We start from the raw sequence: 17,612 nt of genomic DNA, 5'->3' as shown, positions 1-17,612 counted from the left end.
CCTACAGCCTATTGGCCAGATCAACCTAGGTCACAGAGCAGAGACTTATGCAGGCCACACCCCACATTCACTGCTGTTTCATGAGAAGCTTGGAGCTCTAATCTTTCTTGGTTGGCCTTACCCAAATGGGGCATAGAGAACCATCTGGGACACAGCATATAGACAGAGCCCTGCCATCTTGAAAAGGACTGTAGGGTACCTAAGCAACTTTGGGCTTAGAAATATATCAGCTCACGTCTCCCCTGCCCATCCCAACTGGAATACAGTCAGGGAACCCAGCTGAGCTGAGCTGGGTGCAGGCTCTAACACCCACTGTCCAACATCCTAAGGAGGCCTCTGGGGAGCCCTAGCAAACAACCTTTGGCTTGGAGTTCTCCTTACTTGCTCCCAATCTGCCTGGCCAACCTGGGACACAGATAGCGACCTCATAGGAGGAACCCCTACATCTGCTAACACAGAGACAACCAGATGACTAGAGGACAGTGCAAGAAAAACTAGCAACAAAACTGAAGGCCATATAACAATACAGGAAAGCAGTGATCTTAACACAGCAAGCCCTGGAGATATGAGCACTCAAGAAATGTAAGGAGAAGACTTTAAATCTGAGGTGAAGAAATGATAGAAGCTTTGAAAGAGGAAAATAAATCACTCAAAGAAACACAGAAAAATACACTCAATCAGTTGAAGGAATTGAATAAATCCTATAAAGAACTACAGGAAAATACATCCAAAGAGATGTATAAAGAATTACAGGAAAATTCAATCAAGACCTAAAGAAGGAATTAGAAGCAACAAAGAAAGCACAAGCTGAGGCAATCTTAGAGTTGGAAAACACAGGGAAGAGAACAGGAGCTATGGACATAAGCCACACCAACAGAATATAAGAGATGGCAGAGAGAATCTCAAGTGTGGAAGATTTGATCAAAGTTATCGATACATCAGTCAAAGAAAACGTTAAAACTAAAACGTTTCTGACACAAAACACACAAGAAATCTGGGACACTATAAAAAGGCCAAATCTAAGAATAATAGGAATAGAAGAAGAAGACTCCAAGCCCCAAGGCCCAGAAAATATTTTCAACAGAATCATAGAAGAAAACTTCTCCAACCTAAAGAAAGAAATGCCCATTAATATTCAAGAAGCCTACAGAATTCCTACATTAATACACAAGAAGCCTACAGATTTGACCAGAAAAGAAAATCCTCCTGTCACTTAATAATCAAAACATAAAATGTACAGAACAAAGAAAGAATATTAAAAGCTGAAAGAGAAAAAGGTCAAGTCAGAAATAAAGGCAAACCCATCAGAATGACACCTGACTTCTCAGAAGAGACTATGACAGCTAGAAGGGCCTGGATGGAAGTCATGCAAACATTAAGAAAACACAGATGCCAACTCAGACTACTATAGCCAGCAAAACTTTCAATCACTGTAGACGATGAAAACAAGATATTCCATGACAAAATCAAGTTTAATCAGTACCTAACCATAAATCTATCCCTACAGAAGGTACTAAAAGGAAATCTCCAACCCCAAAAGGCTAACTACACCCAGGAAAACACAGGAAATAAATAACTCCACATCCACAAATCCAAAACACAGAAACACACACATCAAAACAAGAGGAACTAACAACCACTGGTTATTAATATCTCTTAACATCAATTGCCTCAACTTCCCAGGTTGACAGAATGGCTGCAAAAACAGAATCCATCATTCTGCTCCATACAAGAAACACACCTCAGTAATAAAGATAAACATTACCTCAGAGTAAAGGGTTGGAAAACTGTATTCCAAGCAAACAGACCTAAGAAACAAGCTGGAGTAGCCATTCTAGTATCTAAGAAAATAGACTTTCAACCAAAACTAATCAAAAGAGATAGGGAAGGTCAGTACATCCTCATCAAAGGAAAAATACACCAAGATGATTTCTTAATTCTGAACATCTATGCCCCAAATGCAAGAACACCCACATTTGTAAAAGAAGCATTATTAAAACTTAAGCCACACATCAAACCCCACACATTAATAGTGGGAGACGTCAATACCCCTCTCTCCACAATAGACAGATCATCAAGACAGAAACTAAATGGAGAAACAAAGAAGTTAATAGACATCATGAAACAAATGGACCTAACTGATATCTACCGAACATTTCGCCTAAACACAGAAGATTACACCTTCTTTTCAGGATCTCACAGAACCTTTTCCAAAATTGACCACATAGTGGGCCACCAAGAAAACCCCAACAGATACAAGAAAATTGAAATTATCCCTTGCATCTTATCAGACTACCATAGATTAAAGATGGAACTCAACAACAAAAGAAACAACCAAAAGCCTACAAACTCATAGAAACTGAACAACTCCCTACTCAATGACATCTGGATAAGGGACAAAGTAAAAAGAGAAATTAAAAACTTCCTAGAATTCAATGAAACAGAAGGCACAACATAATCAAACCTATGAGACACAATGAAAGCAGTACTAAGAGGAAAGCTCATAGAATATAGTGACTTTATAAAGAAATTGGAGAGATCCCATACTAGCAACTTTACAGCACACCTGAATGTTCTAGAACAAAAGGAAACAGACACACCCAAGAGGAGTAGACAGCTGGAAATCATCAAACTCAGGGCTGAAATAAAACAATTGAAAACAAAGAAAACAATTCAAAGAATCAATGAAACCAAGGGCTGGTTCTTTGAGAAAATCAACAAGATTGACAAACCTTTAGCCAAACTAACTAAAAGGCAGAGGAAGAGGACTCAAATAAACAAAATCAGAAATGAAAAGGGAGACATAATGACAGACACTGAGGAAATCCAAAGAATCATCAGGTCTTACTTCAAAAGCCTATATGCCACAAAATAAAAAAAAACCTAAATGAAATGAACAATTTTCTTGATAGCTACCAACTACCAAAATTGAATCAAGACAAGGTACACAAATTGAATAGTCTTGTCACACCTAAGGAAATAGAGGCGGTCATCAAAAGTCTAACAACAACAACAACAACAAAAAGTCCATGACCAGATGGATTCAGTGCAGAATTCTACCAGACCTTCAGAGAAGAGCTAACACCAATTCTCTTCAAATTATTCCATAAAATAGAAACAGCAGGAACATTATCAAACTCATTCTATGAGGCCAAGTCACCTTGATACCTAAACCACAGAAAGACTCAACAAAGGAAGAGAATTTCAGACCAATTTCTCTTATGAATATTGATGCAAAAATACTCAATAAAATACTCGCAAACTGAATTCAAGAACACATCAAAACTATCATTCACCATTACCAAGTAGGCTTCATCCCAGGCATGCAAGGGTGATTCAATATATAGAAATCCATCAATGTAATTCATCATATCAACAAACTGAAAGAAAAAAACCTACATGATCATCTCCTTAGATGCCAAAAAAGCATTTGACAAAATCCAACACTCATTCATATTAAAAGTCCTAGAGAGAGCAGAGATACAAGGCACATACCTAAACATAACAAAGGCAAAATGCAATAAGCCTATAGCCAACATGAAACTAAATGGAAAGAAACTTAAATCAATTCCACTGAAATCAGGGACAAGGCAAAGCCGTCCACTCTCTCCGTATCTCTTGAATATAGTACTTGAAGTCCTAGGCCAGAGCTATAAGACAACTAAAGGAGATCAAGGGGATACAAATCGGAAAAGAAGTCAAACTATCACTATTTGCAGATGATACAACAGTTTACATAAATGACCCTAAAAATTCTATCAAGCAATTCCTACAGCTGATAAACTCCTTCAGCAAAGTGGCTGGATACAAAATCAATTCAAAAAAAATCTGTAGCTCTCCTGTACACAAGTGACAAACAGACTGAGAAAGAAGTTAGGGAAACAACACCCTTCACAATAGCCACAAATAATATAAAGTATCTTGGTATAACTCCAACCAAGAAAGTGAAAGACTTGTATGAAAAAAGAACTTCAATCTCTAAAGAAAAATTTGAAGATTTCAGAAGATGGAAAGATCTCCCATGCTCATGGATTAGGAGAATCAACATAGTAAAAATGGCCATCTTACCAAAAGCAATCTACAGATTCAATGCAATTCCCATAAAAGTACCCACACAATTCTTTACTGATCTTGAAATATCAATTCTCAACTTCATATGGAAAAACAGAAAACCCAGAATAGCTAAAATGATCCTGTACAATAGAAGATCTTCTGAAGGAATCTCCATCTGGATTCTCAAGCTGCACTATAGAGCAACAGTAATAAAAACAGCATGGTACTGGCATGGAAATAGGCTGGTTGATCAATGGAACTGAATCAAAGACCCAGAAATAAACCCACATACCTATGGACACTTGATGTTTGACAAAGAAGTCAAATCCATACAATGGAAAAAAGATAGCATCTTCAACAAATGGTGCTGGTCTCACTGGGTGGCTACATGTAGAAAAATGAAAATAGATCCATATCTATCACCCTGCACAACAACTGAAGTAGAAAAGACCTCAACATAAAATCAGACACACTAAATCTGTTATAAGAAAAAGTGGGGAAGATCCTGGAACACATTGGCACAGGAGACAACTTCCTGAACAGAACACCAACAGCCCAGGCCTTAATGTCAACAATTAATAAACGGGACCTCATGAGGCTGAGAAGCTTCTGTAAGGCAGGAGACACTGTCAACAGAACAAAACAACAGCCTACAGACTGGGAAAAGATCTTCACCAACCCTACATCAGACAAAGGGTTAATATCCAAAATATATAAAGAACTCAAGAAATTAAATACCACCAAAACAAATAATCCAATTAAAAATGGGGTACAGAACTAAACAGAGAATTCTCTACAGAGGAATATCGAATGGCTGAGAAACACTTAAAGAAATGCTTAACATCCCTAGTTATCATGGAAATGCAACTCAAAATGACTCTGAGATTCCAGAATGGAATCTCCAAATGGCTAGGATCAAAAACTCAGGTGACAGCACATGCTGGCGAGGATGTGGAGAAAGGGGAACACTCCTCCATTGCTGGTGTGACTGCAAACTTGTACAACCACTTTGGAAATCTATCTTGTGCTTTCTCAGGAAATTGGGAATAATTCTACCTCAGGACCCAGCCATACCATTCCTGGGAATAAGCGCAAATGATTCTCCACCATACAACAAGGACATTTGCTCAACAATGTTCATAGAAACTTATTTGTAATAACCAGAATCTGGAAACAAACTAGATGTCCCTCAACTGAAGAATGGATAAAGAAACTGTGGTACATCTACACAATGGAATACTATCCAGCTATTAAAAAAAAATTGAAATTTGCCAGCAAATGGATGGAACTGGAAAAGATCATCCTGAGTGAGGTTACCCAGACCCAGAAAGACGTGCATGGTAAATACTCACTCATCATCAGACATTAGGCACGTAATACAAGATAATTACACCACAAAACAAATTCAGAAACATCAAGCAAGGACCATGTATGATATGGACCTACACCTACTGCTCGGATATAATAGCACAGTCTCCTTGTAGATCCCATGTGTGGAGAGTAGGGACTACTTCAGATATGCACTCTGGCTACCAAACTTACTTAGATCACTTCCCCCTGGCAAGACAGCCTTGCCTGGCTGTAGAGGAAGAGGTTACAGCTAATACAGATGAGATTTGATAGGCTGAGGTCAGATAGTAGGGGAAGAGGGCTCCCCTGTCTGAGTACTATGGGAGGGAAGGAGAGGGGATGAGGGAGGGAGGGGCATTGGGAGGGAATGAGGGAGGGGCCTACAATCAGGATGTGAAGAATTTAAACTGCAGAACAAGCAGGTTAACTTATTTTGCTAATCCCACCATATGGGAGTAGCTCTGAGACTGGCTGAAACGTGAATGTCTAGGCATAGACAATGCTTCTTGTTGACTACAGAATCTCTATGAATTACTATTAGATGTCATTCTTCATATGGCATGAAGATTTACAGATGTCTTCTTTTCCTGCTCAAAGAGCAGAAATCCAGCCTTAATAGTTCTGTGCATCATGCACATCTTATACACTTATAGTTTTAGGGCCCCATAATTCTTGTGAGAAATTATATACTTTCAGAACAAAAGAACCAGACACTGACATTGGATCAGACCTGACAGGATGCATTCCTTGCAGCATACTGGACGTTGACATCCTGTTTGGAGAAAGGGGTTGAAAAGAAGGGGCAATATAGAAATATATAGGTAAGATAGAATAAAAAGTAGATTACTGAATCTACTCCTCAGCTTAATGTCTCAATTGTCACTCACAAGGTATTTTTAATTCAGCAGTATAGAATCTTATATATAGATGCAAAATAAGTTTAATTCTAGATACAGTGGTATAGAATTCAAATGTAGGATTATTCTTCATACACTATATATATACATATTTATATATTTATACTCTAATGTGAGTTATTGTACCCATATAACTCAATTATAATACAAGGTTTATGTCCAATGCTTTGAAAGTGCTATAGCAAGCTGTTTAGGAAAAATAAGTTATACAGATTAAATGTTAGTAGATTAAATCATGGTCATGTTAATTGCTAGTCTACTTTTATCACAAGAATATACATCTTAGGTGCAGCAGATAGATATGACTCTATAGAAAGATAAGGAAGGATTGGTAGACAAGGTCTTCAAAAACCCCATAGACATGCAGAATATGGCATATAAAAATGTTTTTATTACTTAAAAGATTCATTGATGGTGAGACAGATTAACTCCTGGCAACACCCAGCCTCCCTCAAAAAGGGTGATGAGCATCAAAGAACATTCTTATGGAGATGGCTTCAAATGTGGCAGACTAGCCACTAGACAAAATGTCCTCATTTCTACCACAGACAGAATTCTGTCTAAAGAAAGGGCAAGCTTGGATGCAGGCAGAATTGATGGCTAAACTTTGCCAAGACAGGGTAAGCAAGTCCTCAATAGTTCCTGCCTCACAAACATGTCTGTTAGATATATTGGGCCAGAAGGCTGAAGAAGATGTTCCAATGTTAGAGAGAGTTTTGGGTGACTATTCAGGTAGAAAACTGTCTCTGTCATCTTCTCATTTGGAAAGCTACTAACCTGCACTCCTGGTGTACCCAGGTAATCAAGTTTATTCATTCTCAAGTCTCTGATGGAGTTGAAGACCAGATAGCTTAGTTTTACAATGAAGCTTAGTTGTTTAGGTGTTAAGACATTTTTAGGTCTAGATTGTCATTTGAAGTTGATAATGACAATATGTGATGGAGAATGTTTTACATTCAGAAATTTAGACACACCAAGATAGGAAAGAGTTCTTCTTCAAGGCTGTCAAATACAAATAGCCAAAACACTAAGAATGTAACATTTATATAATTCCTGATGGTGCCATGGTTCTTCTTGCTATAGGTAATCTATTGTACATATGTGTAATAATATAAATGTATATGTAAAAAATAAAATAATAAAAAAGGCAGATCCAGTTAAATCTTAAAGGCTTTGCTATTAATAAATATCTGTAACCTTGGTTTTTATCCTTTTCAGCCCCCATCAACTTCTTCTTTAACTTAGCACTTGAAAAGTAAACAAGAAAGGATGTGGATGCAATTTTAACTGATGGGAGCCTGATGCTTGGACTCTAGTGACAAAAAGCATCCTGAAGTAATTGCTTACTCTGTCCTCAATGATGAGAGAGTAGAGATGTTGCTGGCTTGAAACATAGTGGCCCAGCACCATGGTTGCAACCCAAACCCAAGTAATATCTGTACAAGTTCAAGAGTGATGGTACAGTCTTTAATTAAAATGATCCTGGAAGAATTTCCCCTTCTTATAGGATCTTGATATGTTGTTCATGCTGGCCTTGAACTTGAGATTCTCCTGACTCAGCATCCCAAATAGCTGGAATTACACAAGTGAGCCACCAGAGTCCAGTTCAAAAAATATTTTAAAGCATTTATTCTTTTCTAGGATGAAGACTTGAGTTTTTGAAGAATTACTGTTTATGGGTGTGCAATGATAATGAGACGAAGAAAAGCTCTACGGGGATGGATGTTCGGTGTCGATGAGATGAGGACAAAGGCTACCATGATTTATGAGGGAGATTTTCTATAGGGACATCTTTCATTTTTATGGAACCTATCCTTCCAGTGTTAGCTATTTTAAGTCTGTATCTTTGGGGAAATCTTCCAAAATGTGCCGCCATGTATAATTTTACATAAAAATTTTTTTGGAGGGAGAGTTGTGGGGATCCTCAAATCCTTGGTGAGTGTCCTGGGGGATGGGGCCATAATTAGGGAACTTTTGAATTTCAGTGTGTACCAGTAAGAAATTCAGAGGAACCCTGTCTTTAAATGTCACTCAAGCTTAACATGCTTCCTGTCACTAACTTCCAAACCCAGCCTTCCATATATTTACCGGGAACAGGCTTCGTAGCATGGTTAATTTTGTTCGGCTTCCTTACAGTGAGCAGGAGAGCAGAAGAGGGGTTTCTTACCATCCTTATCTAAGGGAGGCTTATAGGGTCTTCCTCTGTATCAGTCACCAACCTTCTGTTAAGCTGCTCCATCTGGTGGACAGACCCGGACCTGATCATCCCGTCTGGGGTAGGTGCCACTGTTGGTCGCTGCCAGGTGGTTGTGCGATTTACATGGTCCACATAAAAGACCCGTCCATGGCTGTCAATTCGAGCTTCCCAGTCTAATGTTTAATGAAAGGACAAAAATGTCAAGTACAGACTACTGACCCATAAAGAGCTCACCAGGGGCTCATTACGAAAAGCCCCACCCCCGCCGTCTAGCACCTGTCATGGTGGCTAGGGAGTTAGAACCAGCTTCCCAGAAAGGAGCTAATATAGTCAGGCTTTCTACTTTGCTGTGATAATTGTGATTCCTTGACTAGAATGTATGCTTAAACTTAATAGTGTCTAAAGAAAATTTGCTTACTGCTTTAATAATCTTGCTAGTTACTCAAGAAAACAGTTGCAGAAGATTGGGCAAAGCCTGAAGTGGACATTGGTGTCATAATGCTGCAGAGTCTGTTCTTCACTCGGGCTAACAGGTTCCTGGGGCAGTTGCAGTGGCTCTTGTATTTAAATCCCCTTTTTAATTTAGTTATGAAACACTGTGCCTACAACTTTAAAAAGCTTTTTCTAAACTGAGAAGGCTAAGCAATTGTAGCTCCTTTTAAGGGGGATAATGGAAGAATTTGATAAGTATAGTTTCAAAATATCCATGTGACCAAATGTAAATTCAAAGTATATATTGAACCAACCAATGGTTGGCTAACAAAACCAAAATAAACCAGTAGAACAATATAATAAACATCAAGCTGGAGGGAAGAAGGGGAAGGGGAAAGTGATGCAGTCACACTTTAATTAAGATGTATTTAAAATAAAAGGCTAAAAAACATTTTAAAGTTATTTTTTTTATTTTGAGATTATAATTATAATTCTTTTCCTTCCTTCAAACACTCTTGTATACCTCTTCTTGTGTTTTTTCAAATGTATGGCTTCCTTTATCATTAATTGTTGTTATATACATGTATGTATATGTTCATATATATATATACATACATACATACATACATACGTATATAAACTTTGTTGCTAAGTAACCATTACAAAGAGTCGAAGGAGTCGAGGCAGAAGCATAGATGATTGGGTGATGTACATGTAAGCTGAAGTAAATTGAAATCCATGAATAAACCCCTTGAAACTGATACCTAAATGTGATTCATGTGTATCTGAACTAGGCATATAAGAGCAATGAATCACATTAATGGGGCAAAACTTCTGTAGTGTGCATATAAAAATGTGGTGGAAATAACACCAATGTGGTGTCTTGTTGAAAATGTGAAAGAAATACCAAGCAGGCTAAGACAAATAGGAAGCATAATTTCAAAGGAGAAAAACCATATGGCCTTTTAAGTGAGAAAAGACAGTTTTGGGAGTGGGTCAGATATTAATAGTTACCTTGAAACCTTGTCACTAAGGAATGACATAATGACTCACAAGTTTTAAATGGAAGATAAATTTAGTATCCTTATGGTTTTGTAGTATATGGCATATCTATGTGGAAACATAATTTCATATGTCTAACAGAGGATTGTCACCGTCCAGGGAAAACCCAAATACCAGAAAACCTCAAATTTAATGCATATGGCAAATGGAATGAAAAATGTACTTCAATTACAGAAATATAGTCTAGTAAGATTTTCCTAAAATAGGCTACTAGATAATTCAGATGTGAAGTATTATCAAAATAAGTAGCCCATTGATCACTGTATATGTTTGTAATTTCATAACTTCATAATTAATTTTGTTCCAAAAGTTTGAATTTTCCTTTGTTCTTTATAGAAAAGCTATTGAACAATTGTTTTTCTTGAACTGTCAACCAACACAGAATAAGAATTAACTTTCAAATAACACCATGTTATTTAATTCAAGTGAGAAACCTCCACTTATACTCGCTATAAATTAGGAACTGTGTCAAGTCCTAAGGTCACAGACAGATAACACAGATCCTTCCTTACTCTAGGGGAAAGCAGGAACTTCTCCACTAGCCTTGAAAATTCTCCAAGGCGGGTGGGATGGGGACTGGAGAATGGAACACTGATAACACATTCTTAGACAACTTTCAAATCGAATCACTCCGGGACAGCCTGCTCATCCACACTCTAAGCTCTTTCATTACATAATAGTGCTCTTATATTCTTACACATATTCCTGGTATAATTAGCTGAATTTGAGTGTGTTTTCTGTGTTGCTTTGTAAAGAATTTATTTTCACATAAAAACTTCTGATGGCTCTATAGGCCTCAGCATTATTATAAGGATTAAGCCCTGTGATGTCATGAATTCACTTGGACCCCTGAAACAGTTACCCATCCTCCACTGGGGCAATTTACAGCAGTGTTGTCCAGGTTGAGTCACTTAGAATAGAGTGAACTACTGGATACCAAATTATGTCCTAAAAAGAACCTCACCATGTGTTGCCTTTATTGTTGGGCTGTGTATTTAGGTAGTTTAATAAATGCAATGTCTTTACAGACATTTTTCTTGAACCTTGCAGACACACATTTAATTGCTTTTTTGCCCTTACTCCTTGGTGCCATCTCAACTACACTATGATGAAGACAAACTTCAGCTCCTTCCTACCAAAGCCTCTTTCCATCAGTCCAGGTTAAAACTGAGCCGTTATAAAGTCTCATTTTCCCTTCATGCCCATACTCAACAAATCATCAAAGTTCAGATATGTTCAGATCACTAACGTTTCTTATCTTGGCCACTGCGATAACCTTATGTTGCGCCCTGCAGACTTTTATCTCCTCAGTTTATTTCCATCACAACAACTAGGGGAAGCCTTTCAAAATACAGGTCGGAAATGTTCCCTGTTCATAGCAATGTGATGTGTTCCGCCCTCGTTCAGAGTAAAAACTAAACCTCTCCACTTGGTTTTCAACCAGTGGGTTGTGACCCCTTTGGCAACCTCTGTCTTGGAAAATATTTACACTGTGATTCATAACAGTAGCACAATTGCAGTTTTTAAGTGGCAGTAATAACAATGCTGTGGGCGGGGTCACCACAGCACGGGGTGTAAGGGCCGCAGCACTAGGACGGGTGACAACCTTTCTCTGCAGCGGTCTACCAAGCCCCAGGGGATTGGTTTGTGCTTGGCCTTATTGTCCGTGGCATTCTGTCTTCCTCGGTGGTTTTAGATGCGTTGGTTTTATTCTCCAAGCCCTTCATCATACCCCCACTCAGAGCTCGGCAGCTGCTATGGCTGCTCCCTCTGCCTCTAAAGTTTTCCCTCAGCGTTTGTATGTATCGCTCCCCTGTCTTACCCACTATTGCCCTCTTAGGAGAGCGTGTTTAGACTTCTGTATCGGCAAACCAGTGTCTACTACACAGGAAAAGACTCCTTATCTTCATCTACTTTTGTTCTTTCATCTCATTTATCACCAGTTAACACTAGGCTCCTATTTATTATTTTATTGTTTACTATCCACCTCGCAGGTTAGAATATAGATGCTCCATGAGGCCTGGAACCATTGTCCAGTTTGCTTACCTAAAACAGACCAATTGCAGAGTATTCAGCAAATACTTGATGAATAATGACTGTCAGTAATGAAGTCACTCGAGTCTTATTTAAGATTGTCTAACAAAAGCCTGTGGTCAGAATTTATTAGCATATTTTCATTGCTATGTGGACAGAAAGTTAAAACCTAAAAAAGTCTATTTTAATTGCTGAGGGTGCTTTATACTAGGTAATGGTTTTATGCCAAATTATTTATAACGTATCTATTTATAACTAGCTCTGCTTCTGTAGGGATTGGAGATCCACACATGTACATGTATAGATAGGATATTTTTTTGTGTGAGAAAGAGGCTGTTTCTCAGAAATAACATGTTATATATACATTTTAAAAACAAATGCTAAGCAGGAACTCTATGAAATATGATAGGATTTTTACTCTTTTCTAAGTCATATCATAAATCAGTATATAAAATGAAGAAAGAAATCAAGCATCAAAAATTAAAGAAGATCATGTTTGCCTTGGTTTCTGAAAAATAAATGTGGTGATGCTTTAAGCTAGTGTGTATATTAAAGACATTTATACACTGACCAAAAACAACCTGGGAAGGAAAAGGTTTATTTAGGCTACAGGCGATAGTGCACCGTCCAGGGAAGCCAGGACAGGTGCTCGCGGCAGAGCTTGAAGCGGGAGGACGTAGAGGAATGCTGCTTACTGGCTTGGTTCTGTGCTACACTGTTTTATGAGGTGTAGGACAGAAGGTTTGGTGGAAAAAGACTCAGCAATTCTCCTGCATTACAGAGGAACCAAGGTTTTCCAACCATTAAAAAATGTTAAAAAAAAAAAAGACATTTATAATTTTCTCACTGTTAAAGTATGACTGAAGAGAGAGAAAAGTAGTATTCATATAAAATACATGTTACCAAGAACAGATGAATTCCTAAATAACCAATTTTTCCTTTTAGAAACTTCAACTGCCTAATGCAACCTTGTCTAAAAATATGAATTTTGGGAATAAATTTGCATTTATAATAATGTATTCAACATTAAGGGTTATCTTTATGTGGAAAAATCTTGAAGCCAAACAGAGCAGTTCCAGAATTCATAAGCACTTATTCGTGTTAGATGAGGTTATAACGTTCACAGCTTCATTTCCTTCTCCTAAATATTTTAATGGAGAGGTACGTTAAGCCTGTGTGGCACACACACACTACCTAGTCCAAACTCAGCATTTGCCAAATGAGGACATTAAAGCTTTCATTCCCACAAATGATGAGACATAATATTTTAGATATTAAATGAATTTCCTAAGTTCAAATGACTAGCTAAAGAATTATTAATTATATAGGACAGTAACGAGGATAAAATGATATTGAGTTCTATCCTAAAAATAATAGTTTCCCTGGAAATGCCTAAGAACTATGGCAGACATTTAGACTTTTTAATCCTTTGATGCAAGTTATAGTTAGGAAAGTATAATTTCTTAAAACATTATGGGTTAAAGTTGTTCTATCCTATGGAGACACTTGTGAATAATGGATTTGCTGGGGGAAAAAAAGAGTTCTATTTCCAACTGAAAATTTTGAAGTGGTAAATTTAGTATTGAAAGGCCATAAACAAAGACTAGTTGTGTCTTGTAAAGAAATGTTACCTATTTTTTTTTTTTTTGCCTCTCCCTCAGAAACTTAGGGGTAGTAACAACATTTCACTATCACTTCAATACCATATATTGAAACAGCTTGTTAAAAAGGGAGTTTTATGGTAGGCATGTGCTGGCATTTAGTAACCTTAGAAAGAGTTGTGGATGCTTGCATATGGGTTCACACTGACCTGTTCAGACTTGATGAGAAGAGGTAAGTCATAGATTTGAGAACTAAAGCTTACTTGGTGGAAGAGGCTCATCGATTGTTGGGTAGTGATGATGTTCAGGCCTCAAGGAAGGAAGCTGGCTTATTGGCTGGGAATTATGGAGTATAGGACATTCACCTATGAACAAGATAGTCAAGACATTCATATTCATTGCTATGGCAGTGTTTTAAAACACATGACTGTAAAACAAAGATCACCATAAGAAACAACAAATAAAACGAGAAATCTAGTTTTTTGTGTCAGTTTACTATAACCATGTCGTCCATGACATAAATTATTGAGGGAAAGGAAGAGAAGGAAGAAGAGGAGCAGGAGGAAAGAAGAGGAGGAGGAGGAGGAAGAAGAAGGAAAAGGAAGAGAGAGAGGAAGATGGAGAGGAAAAGAGGAGAGGAAGGAAAAGTCCAAATGTGTTTTGATTCTTGATCTATGCCATGCAGACCACCCAATACGTGGGATCAGAGTCTGATTCTGTAGCCACTTGAATTGTCTCAGTTAGAAGGAAAACTCAGAGGGCCTTGGTTTAGTCTGGTAAAGAACTTGTGTGAAGGGGATGAAGTGCTTATAAGGTCTCATAAAAGCTTTGATGGATTATGGACAATACACCTGATCATATGGCTACAAGGGTTTCATAATTAAAACAATAGAAGACTATCAAAAGACTTTTTTTTCAGACTCAGAGGGAGACAGAAACTTTCAGATAGTGCTTTTCTAAGATGGATCAAGGAACTGGTGCTCCAAGAATGTGAATTCCTAAAAAGGGGAAACTACAAGGTAAGATGGGAGCCAAACATGCTATGGGAAGCTGTGGTTATTCCAGATAATCTGGAGGAGGAGTCAGAAATGCCAAAAAGTGCCCAGGAGAGAGGAGTGGACAATAGACAAAGGCAGTAGATAAAAGGCAGAAAGACTGGTACAAGAAAATTTGAAATAGAGAAGTGGAATAGACAGAAGAAAAAAGACAGATACATAGAAAGTATAGAAATAAATGTTTCTACAAATTTTATGAGTCGTTATTATGTACATTGCTTGTACTGCTGTCAGTACAGATTTATGATTAACCAAACAAAATTCTGAGATGGTCTTTCTGTGTCACAATCTACTGAGGTGTTCAGATTGTCCATGTGAACATACTGAAGGATTCTCTCCATCTCTGGAGATGCTGAAGGGCTCAGAACGCAGACAGCTCCCATCCTCTCTATACTGCTTTCCTCCTGCCTCCTACCATGCTCACACCCTCCTAACCAGAGGACAAAGGACATCTTTCCTTTTCCTTCCTGGGGCATTGCAGATAGTATGTATTCTTTTTTCCCCCCCTTATAGCTCCACCACTTATTTGCTCAATAAGATAGTATGTATTCTACTAATCATTGGGCCAAAATGGTGATAAAGTAAAAAGCAATGGTCAAGATCTTTGAGGGGGTCTCAACAGTAAAAATTCCCCAGAATATCCATGATTGGAAATATGATTTTTTTTCACTGCAGTTCCAGAAACACACTGGAAAATAAATTAGTAGTTGAATTCCAAGAGATAACTGGCAACTAAAAACAAAGATGTACTCAGAAAGGAAGGCCAATCTTTAATATTAAAAATATGTTTCCCTGGGCATTCCTACCATTACTTAAATCCTCTGGTTCTTTGAAGGGACCAGCAGAAATCAAGGAAGGCACTTCTCATGTCAGCATACCACTCACTGTGGACAGTGGCTGTTTCAAATACGGATTCTGTGTTTCAGTGGCTACGGCCTTCAGCTGTCACATCATCAGCTGCTGTACTTTAAGTTTTGTTTCTTGAAGAACCCTTACCTCACTGCAATTAACTCAACCAAACATGTTGATTGCCCCTCCAAATCTGTGGAACTATAATGCCGTTGCTTGGTGGAGCACACCCCATCTTGTGAGTCCGTAGAAGCTACAGCGATGTGATGGATACACGATGGACACATGGCAGCTGACTTAATGAAACAAACAGGCAGTTCTCTTCTGTACAAGGGCCCCACTTCACGTAATCGCCTTTACTTGAAATTAAGTGTTGAGAACATCCAAGAAGGGATAACATTTCTCAACTAAAAATAAGAGAGGACCTTTAAATTTATCCTGATTATAACCAACATGGCCAAATGGTAGAAGAGAGAGGTGTGAAAGAGACTTCCTGGAAAGACTCTGTGTCTGAAAACTATGGATTGCTTAGAATCTCAGGGATGTGGAAGGGATGGGCTGTTGCAGACCTAAAACCAAGTCACAATTCACCCGCTAAACAACCATTCTTTATCCCCTCTGCATTAGATCTAACATCCTGTCACTAATAGAGGAAGCTGGCCTAACATCTAGACAGATGAAAAAAATCAAAATCCTTTTAGGATGAATAAACTTGACAACATTCTAGTTTTCCACCAATCAAAGGGCTGAGCATCATCACTCAGCATCTATAGCCTGTAGCTGAGGCTTCTCCGCTGTGTGCTGTAATCACCTACTCACAGTTTCCACCAATGCATTTTTAAAGTGTCAAATTTATGGCCATCTTTATTCTGTTTCTACAGAAATGTGGCAAAACTGATTTGGAACCTAGAATTTAAGGTAATCTGAAACTGTGTTCCTAGGTCGCAGTCACTTACTTTTGGCTCCAGAGTAAAGTAATTTGTATTCCCTTTGAATGAAAAGCTATGTATTTGTGTCAACATAAGCTCCCAGAAACACTATTTGAAGCAAAGTGATCAGCATTTAATTGTGTGAAAATTTCCTTGGCTAACATGGTGAGGCTGGATTCAAAGGGTGCTATGCTTTCTCTCGTGTAACTTAAACAATTAGCTTCCTTGCTCATCTGCCTGAAAGAAGTCTCATTAGTAGACAGGCAGAGAGTGCATCCATTTTGCAGCTCATTTAACTACTACAATTATTCCTTGAGGTCAATGCCACAATTATACCCACTTGGCACTCTAGGAAGTGAAGACACAGAGCCGGGAAGCACTTTGTGAGGAAGTGGCAAGACAAACTTGCCTCCAGGGCCTGAACACATGACCCTATTACTCTGCCTGTTTCATTTGTCTGCAGGTTTGTTTGTTGATAACTATTTTAAATTGAGCTTTAAGTAAAAGTTTTATAGAAGGAAAAGAAACAAAACTCAGATAAGGACTACTAGTTTAATAGGTGTTGGTTTGGATTTATATGGAATGAGCAAGTCATTCTGAAATGAAAGATGGCAGCCTTTGGGTTAGAATCTTAATTAAAACATAAGAGTTTATGCATCTGTGTTATAACTGGCCTGGCAGAAATGAAGATATTCCGGAGAGATACTCATGTCTCTCACTCTGACTAACAGACTATTGGAACAACAGGCCCAGGTAATTGGAATCTCCCCAGGAATATCATGTTAAGAGAAGGAAAAGGCTGAGGCCTGTTGCCAGCCAGAGAGAGAGAGAGAGAGAGAGAGAGAGAGAGAGAGAGCCTGTTTCAGGGAGACTTCAGCTGGTTCTTTCTCACAACTAGTCTGACCATCCTTCAGGGGAAACTGGGAGGCATCCCAGGGGACAGTGACCCTGAGTGAGATAATGACAAGGGGGAAACGGAGACAACGATGGTGGGCGGGACTTACTCTTTAGCCTGTACTAGTTATTCTATTTAAACCCAAACCTGAAGTCAAGACCGCTAACATGGACCTGATGTGCACCACTAAAACTTTTAGTATCTTTTCCAATGTGACACTTCCCATTCCTGATTTTCA

At 38.3% G+C, this 17,612-nt stretch overlaps 1 protein-coding gene across 6 annotated transcripts in view; it reads right to left on the bottom strand.

The window, feature by feature from the left end:
- The window catches only part of HECW1 (HECT, C2 and WW domain containing E3 ubiquitin protein ligase 1), a 320,240-nt gene that overhangs the window by 77,338 nt on the left and 225,290 nt on the right, over positions 1-17,612 (bottom strand). For 4 of the 6 annotated variants that reach the window (XM_084794159.1, XM_084794158.1, XM_084794161.1 and 1 more), the window contains 2 exons: positions 13,910-14,011; positions 8,540-8,690 (listed from right to left, as the gene is read on the bottom strand). In XM_084794159.1, coding sequence (XP_084650285.1) covers positions 8,540-8,690; positions 13,910-14,011 — 253 coding nt within the window. The remainder of the gene's footprint in view (positions 1-8,539; positions 8,691-13,909; positions 14,012-17,612) is intronic. The other 2 variants (XM_084794162.1, XM_084794163.1) reach the window with 1 other exon arrangement.

This window comes from Acomys minous, assembly GCF_964271855.1.
Source record: "Acomys minous genome assembly, chromosome: 9".
In the NCBI taxonomy this organism is placed as follows: domain Eukaryota; kingdom Metazoa; phylum Chordata; class Mammalia; order Rodentia; family Muridae; genus Acomys; species Acomys minous.
Note: the sequence above shows the minus strand (reverse complement) of the source record. Positions and strands in the feature narration are given on the sequence as shown.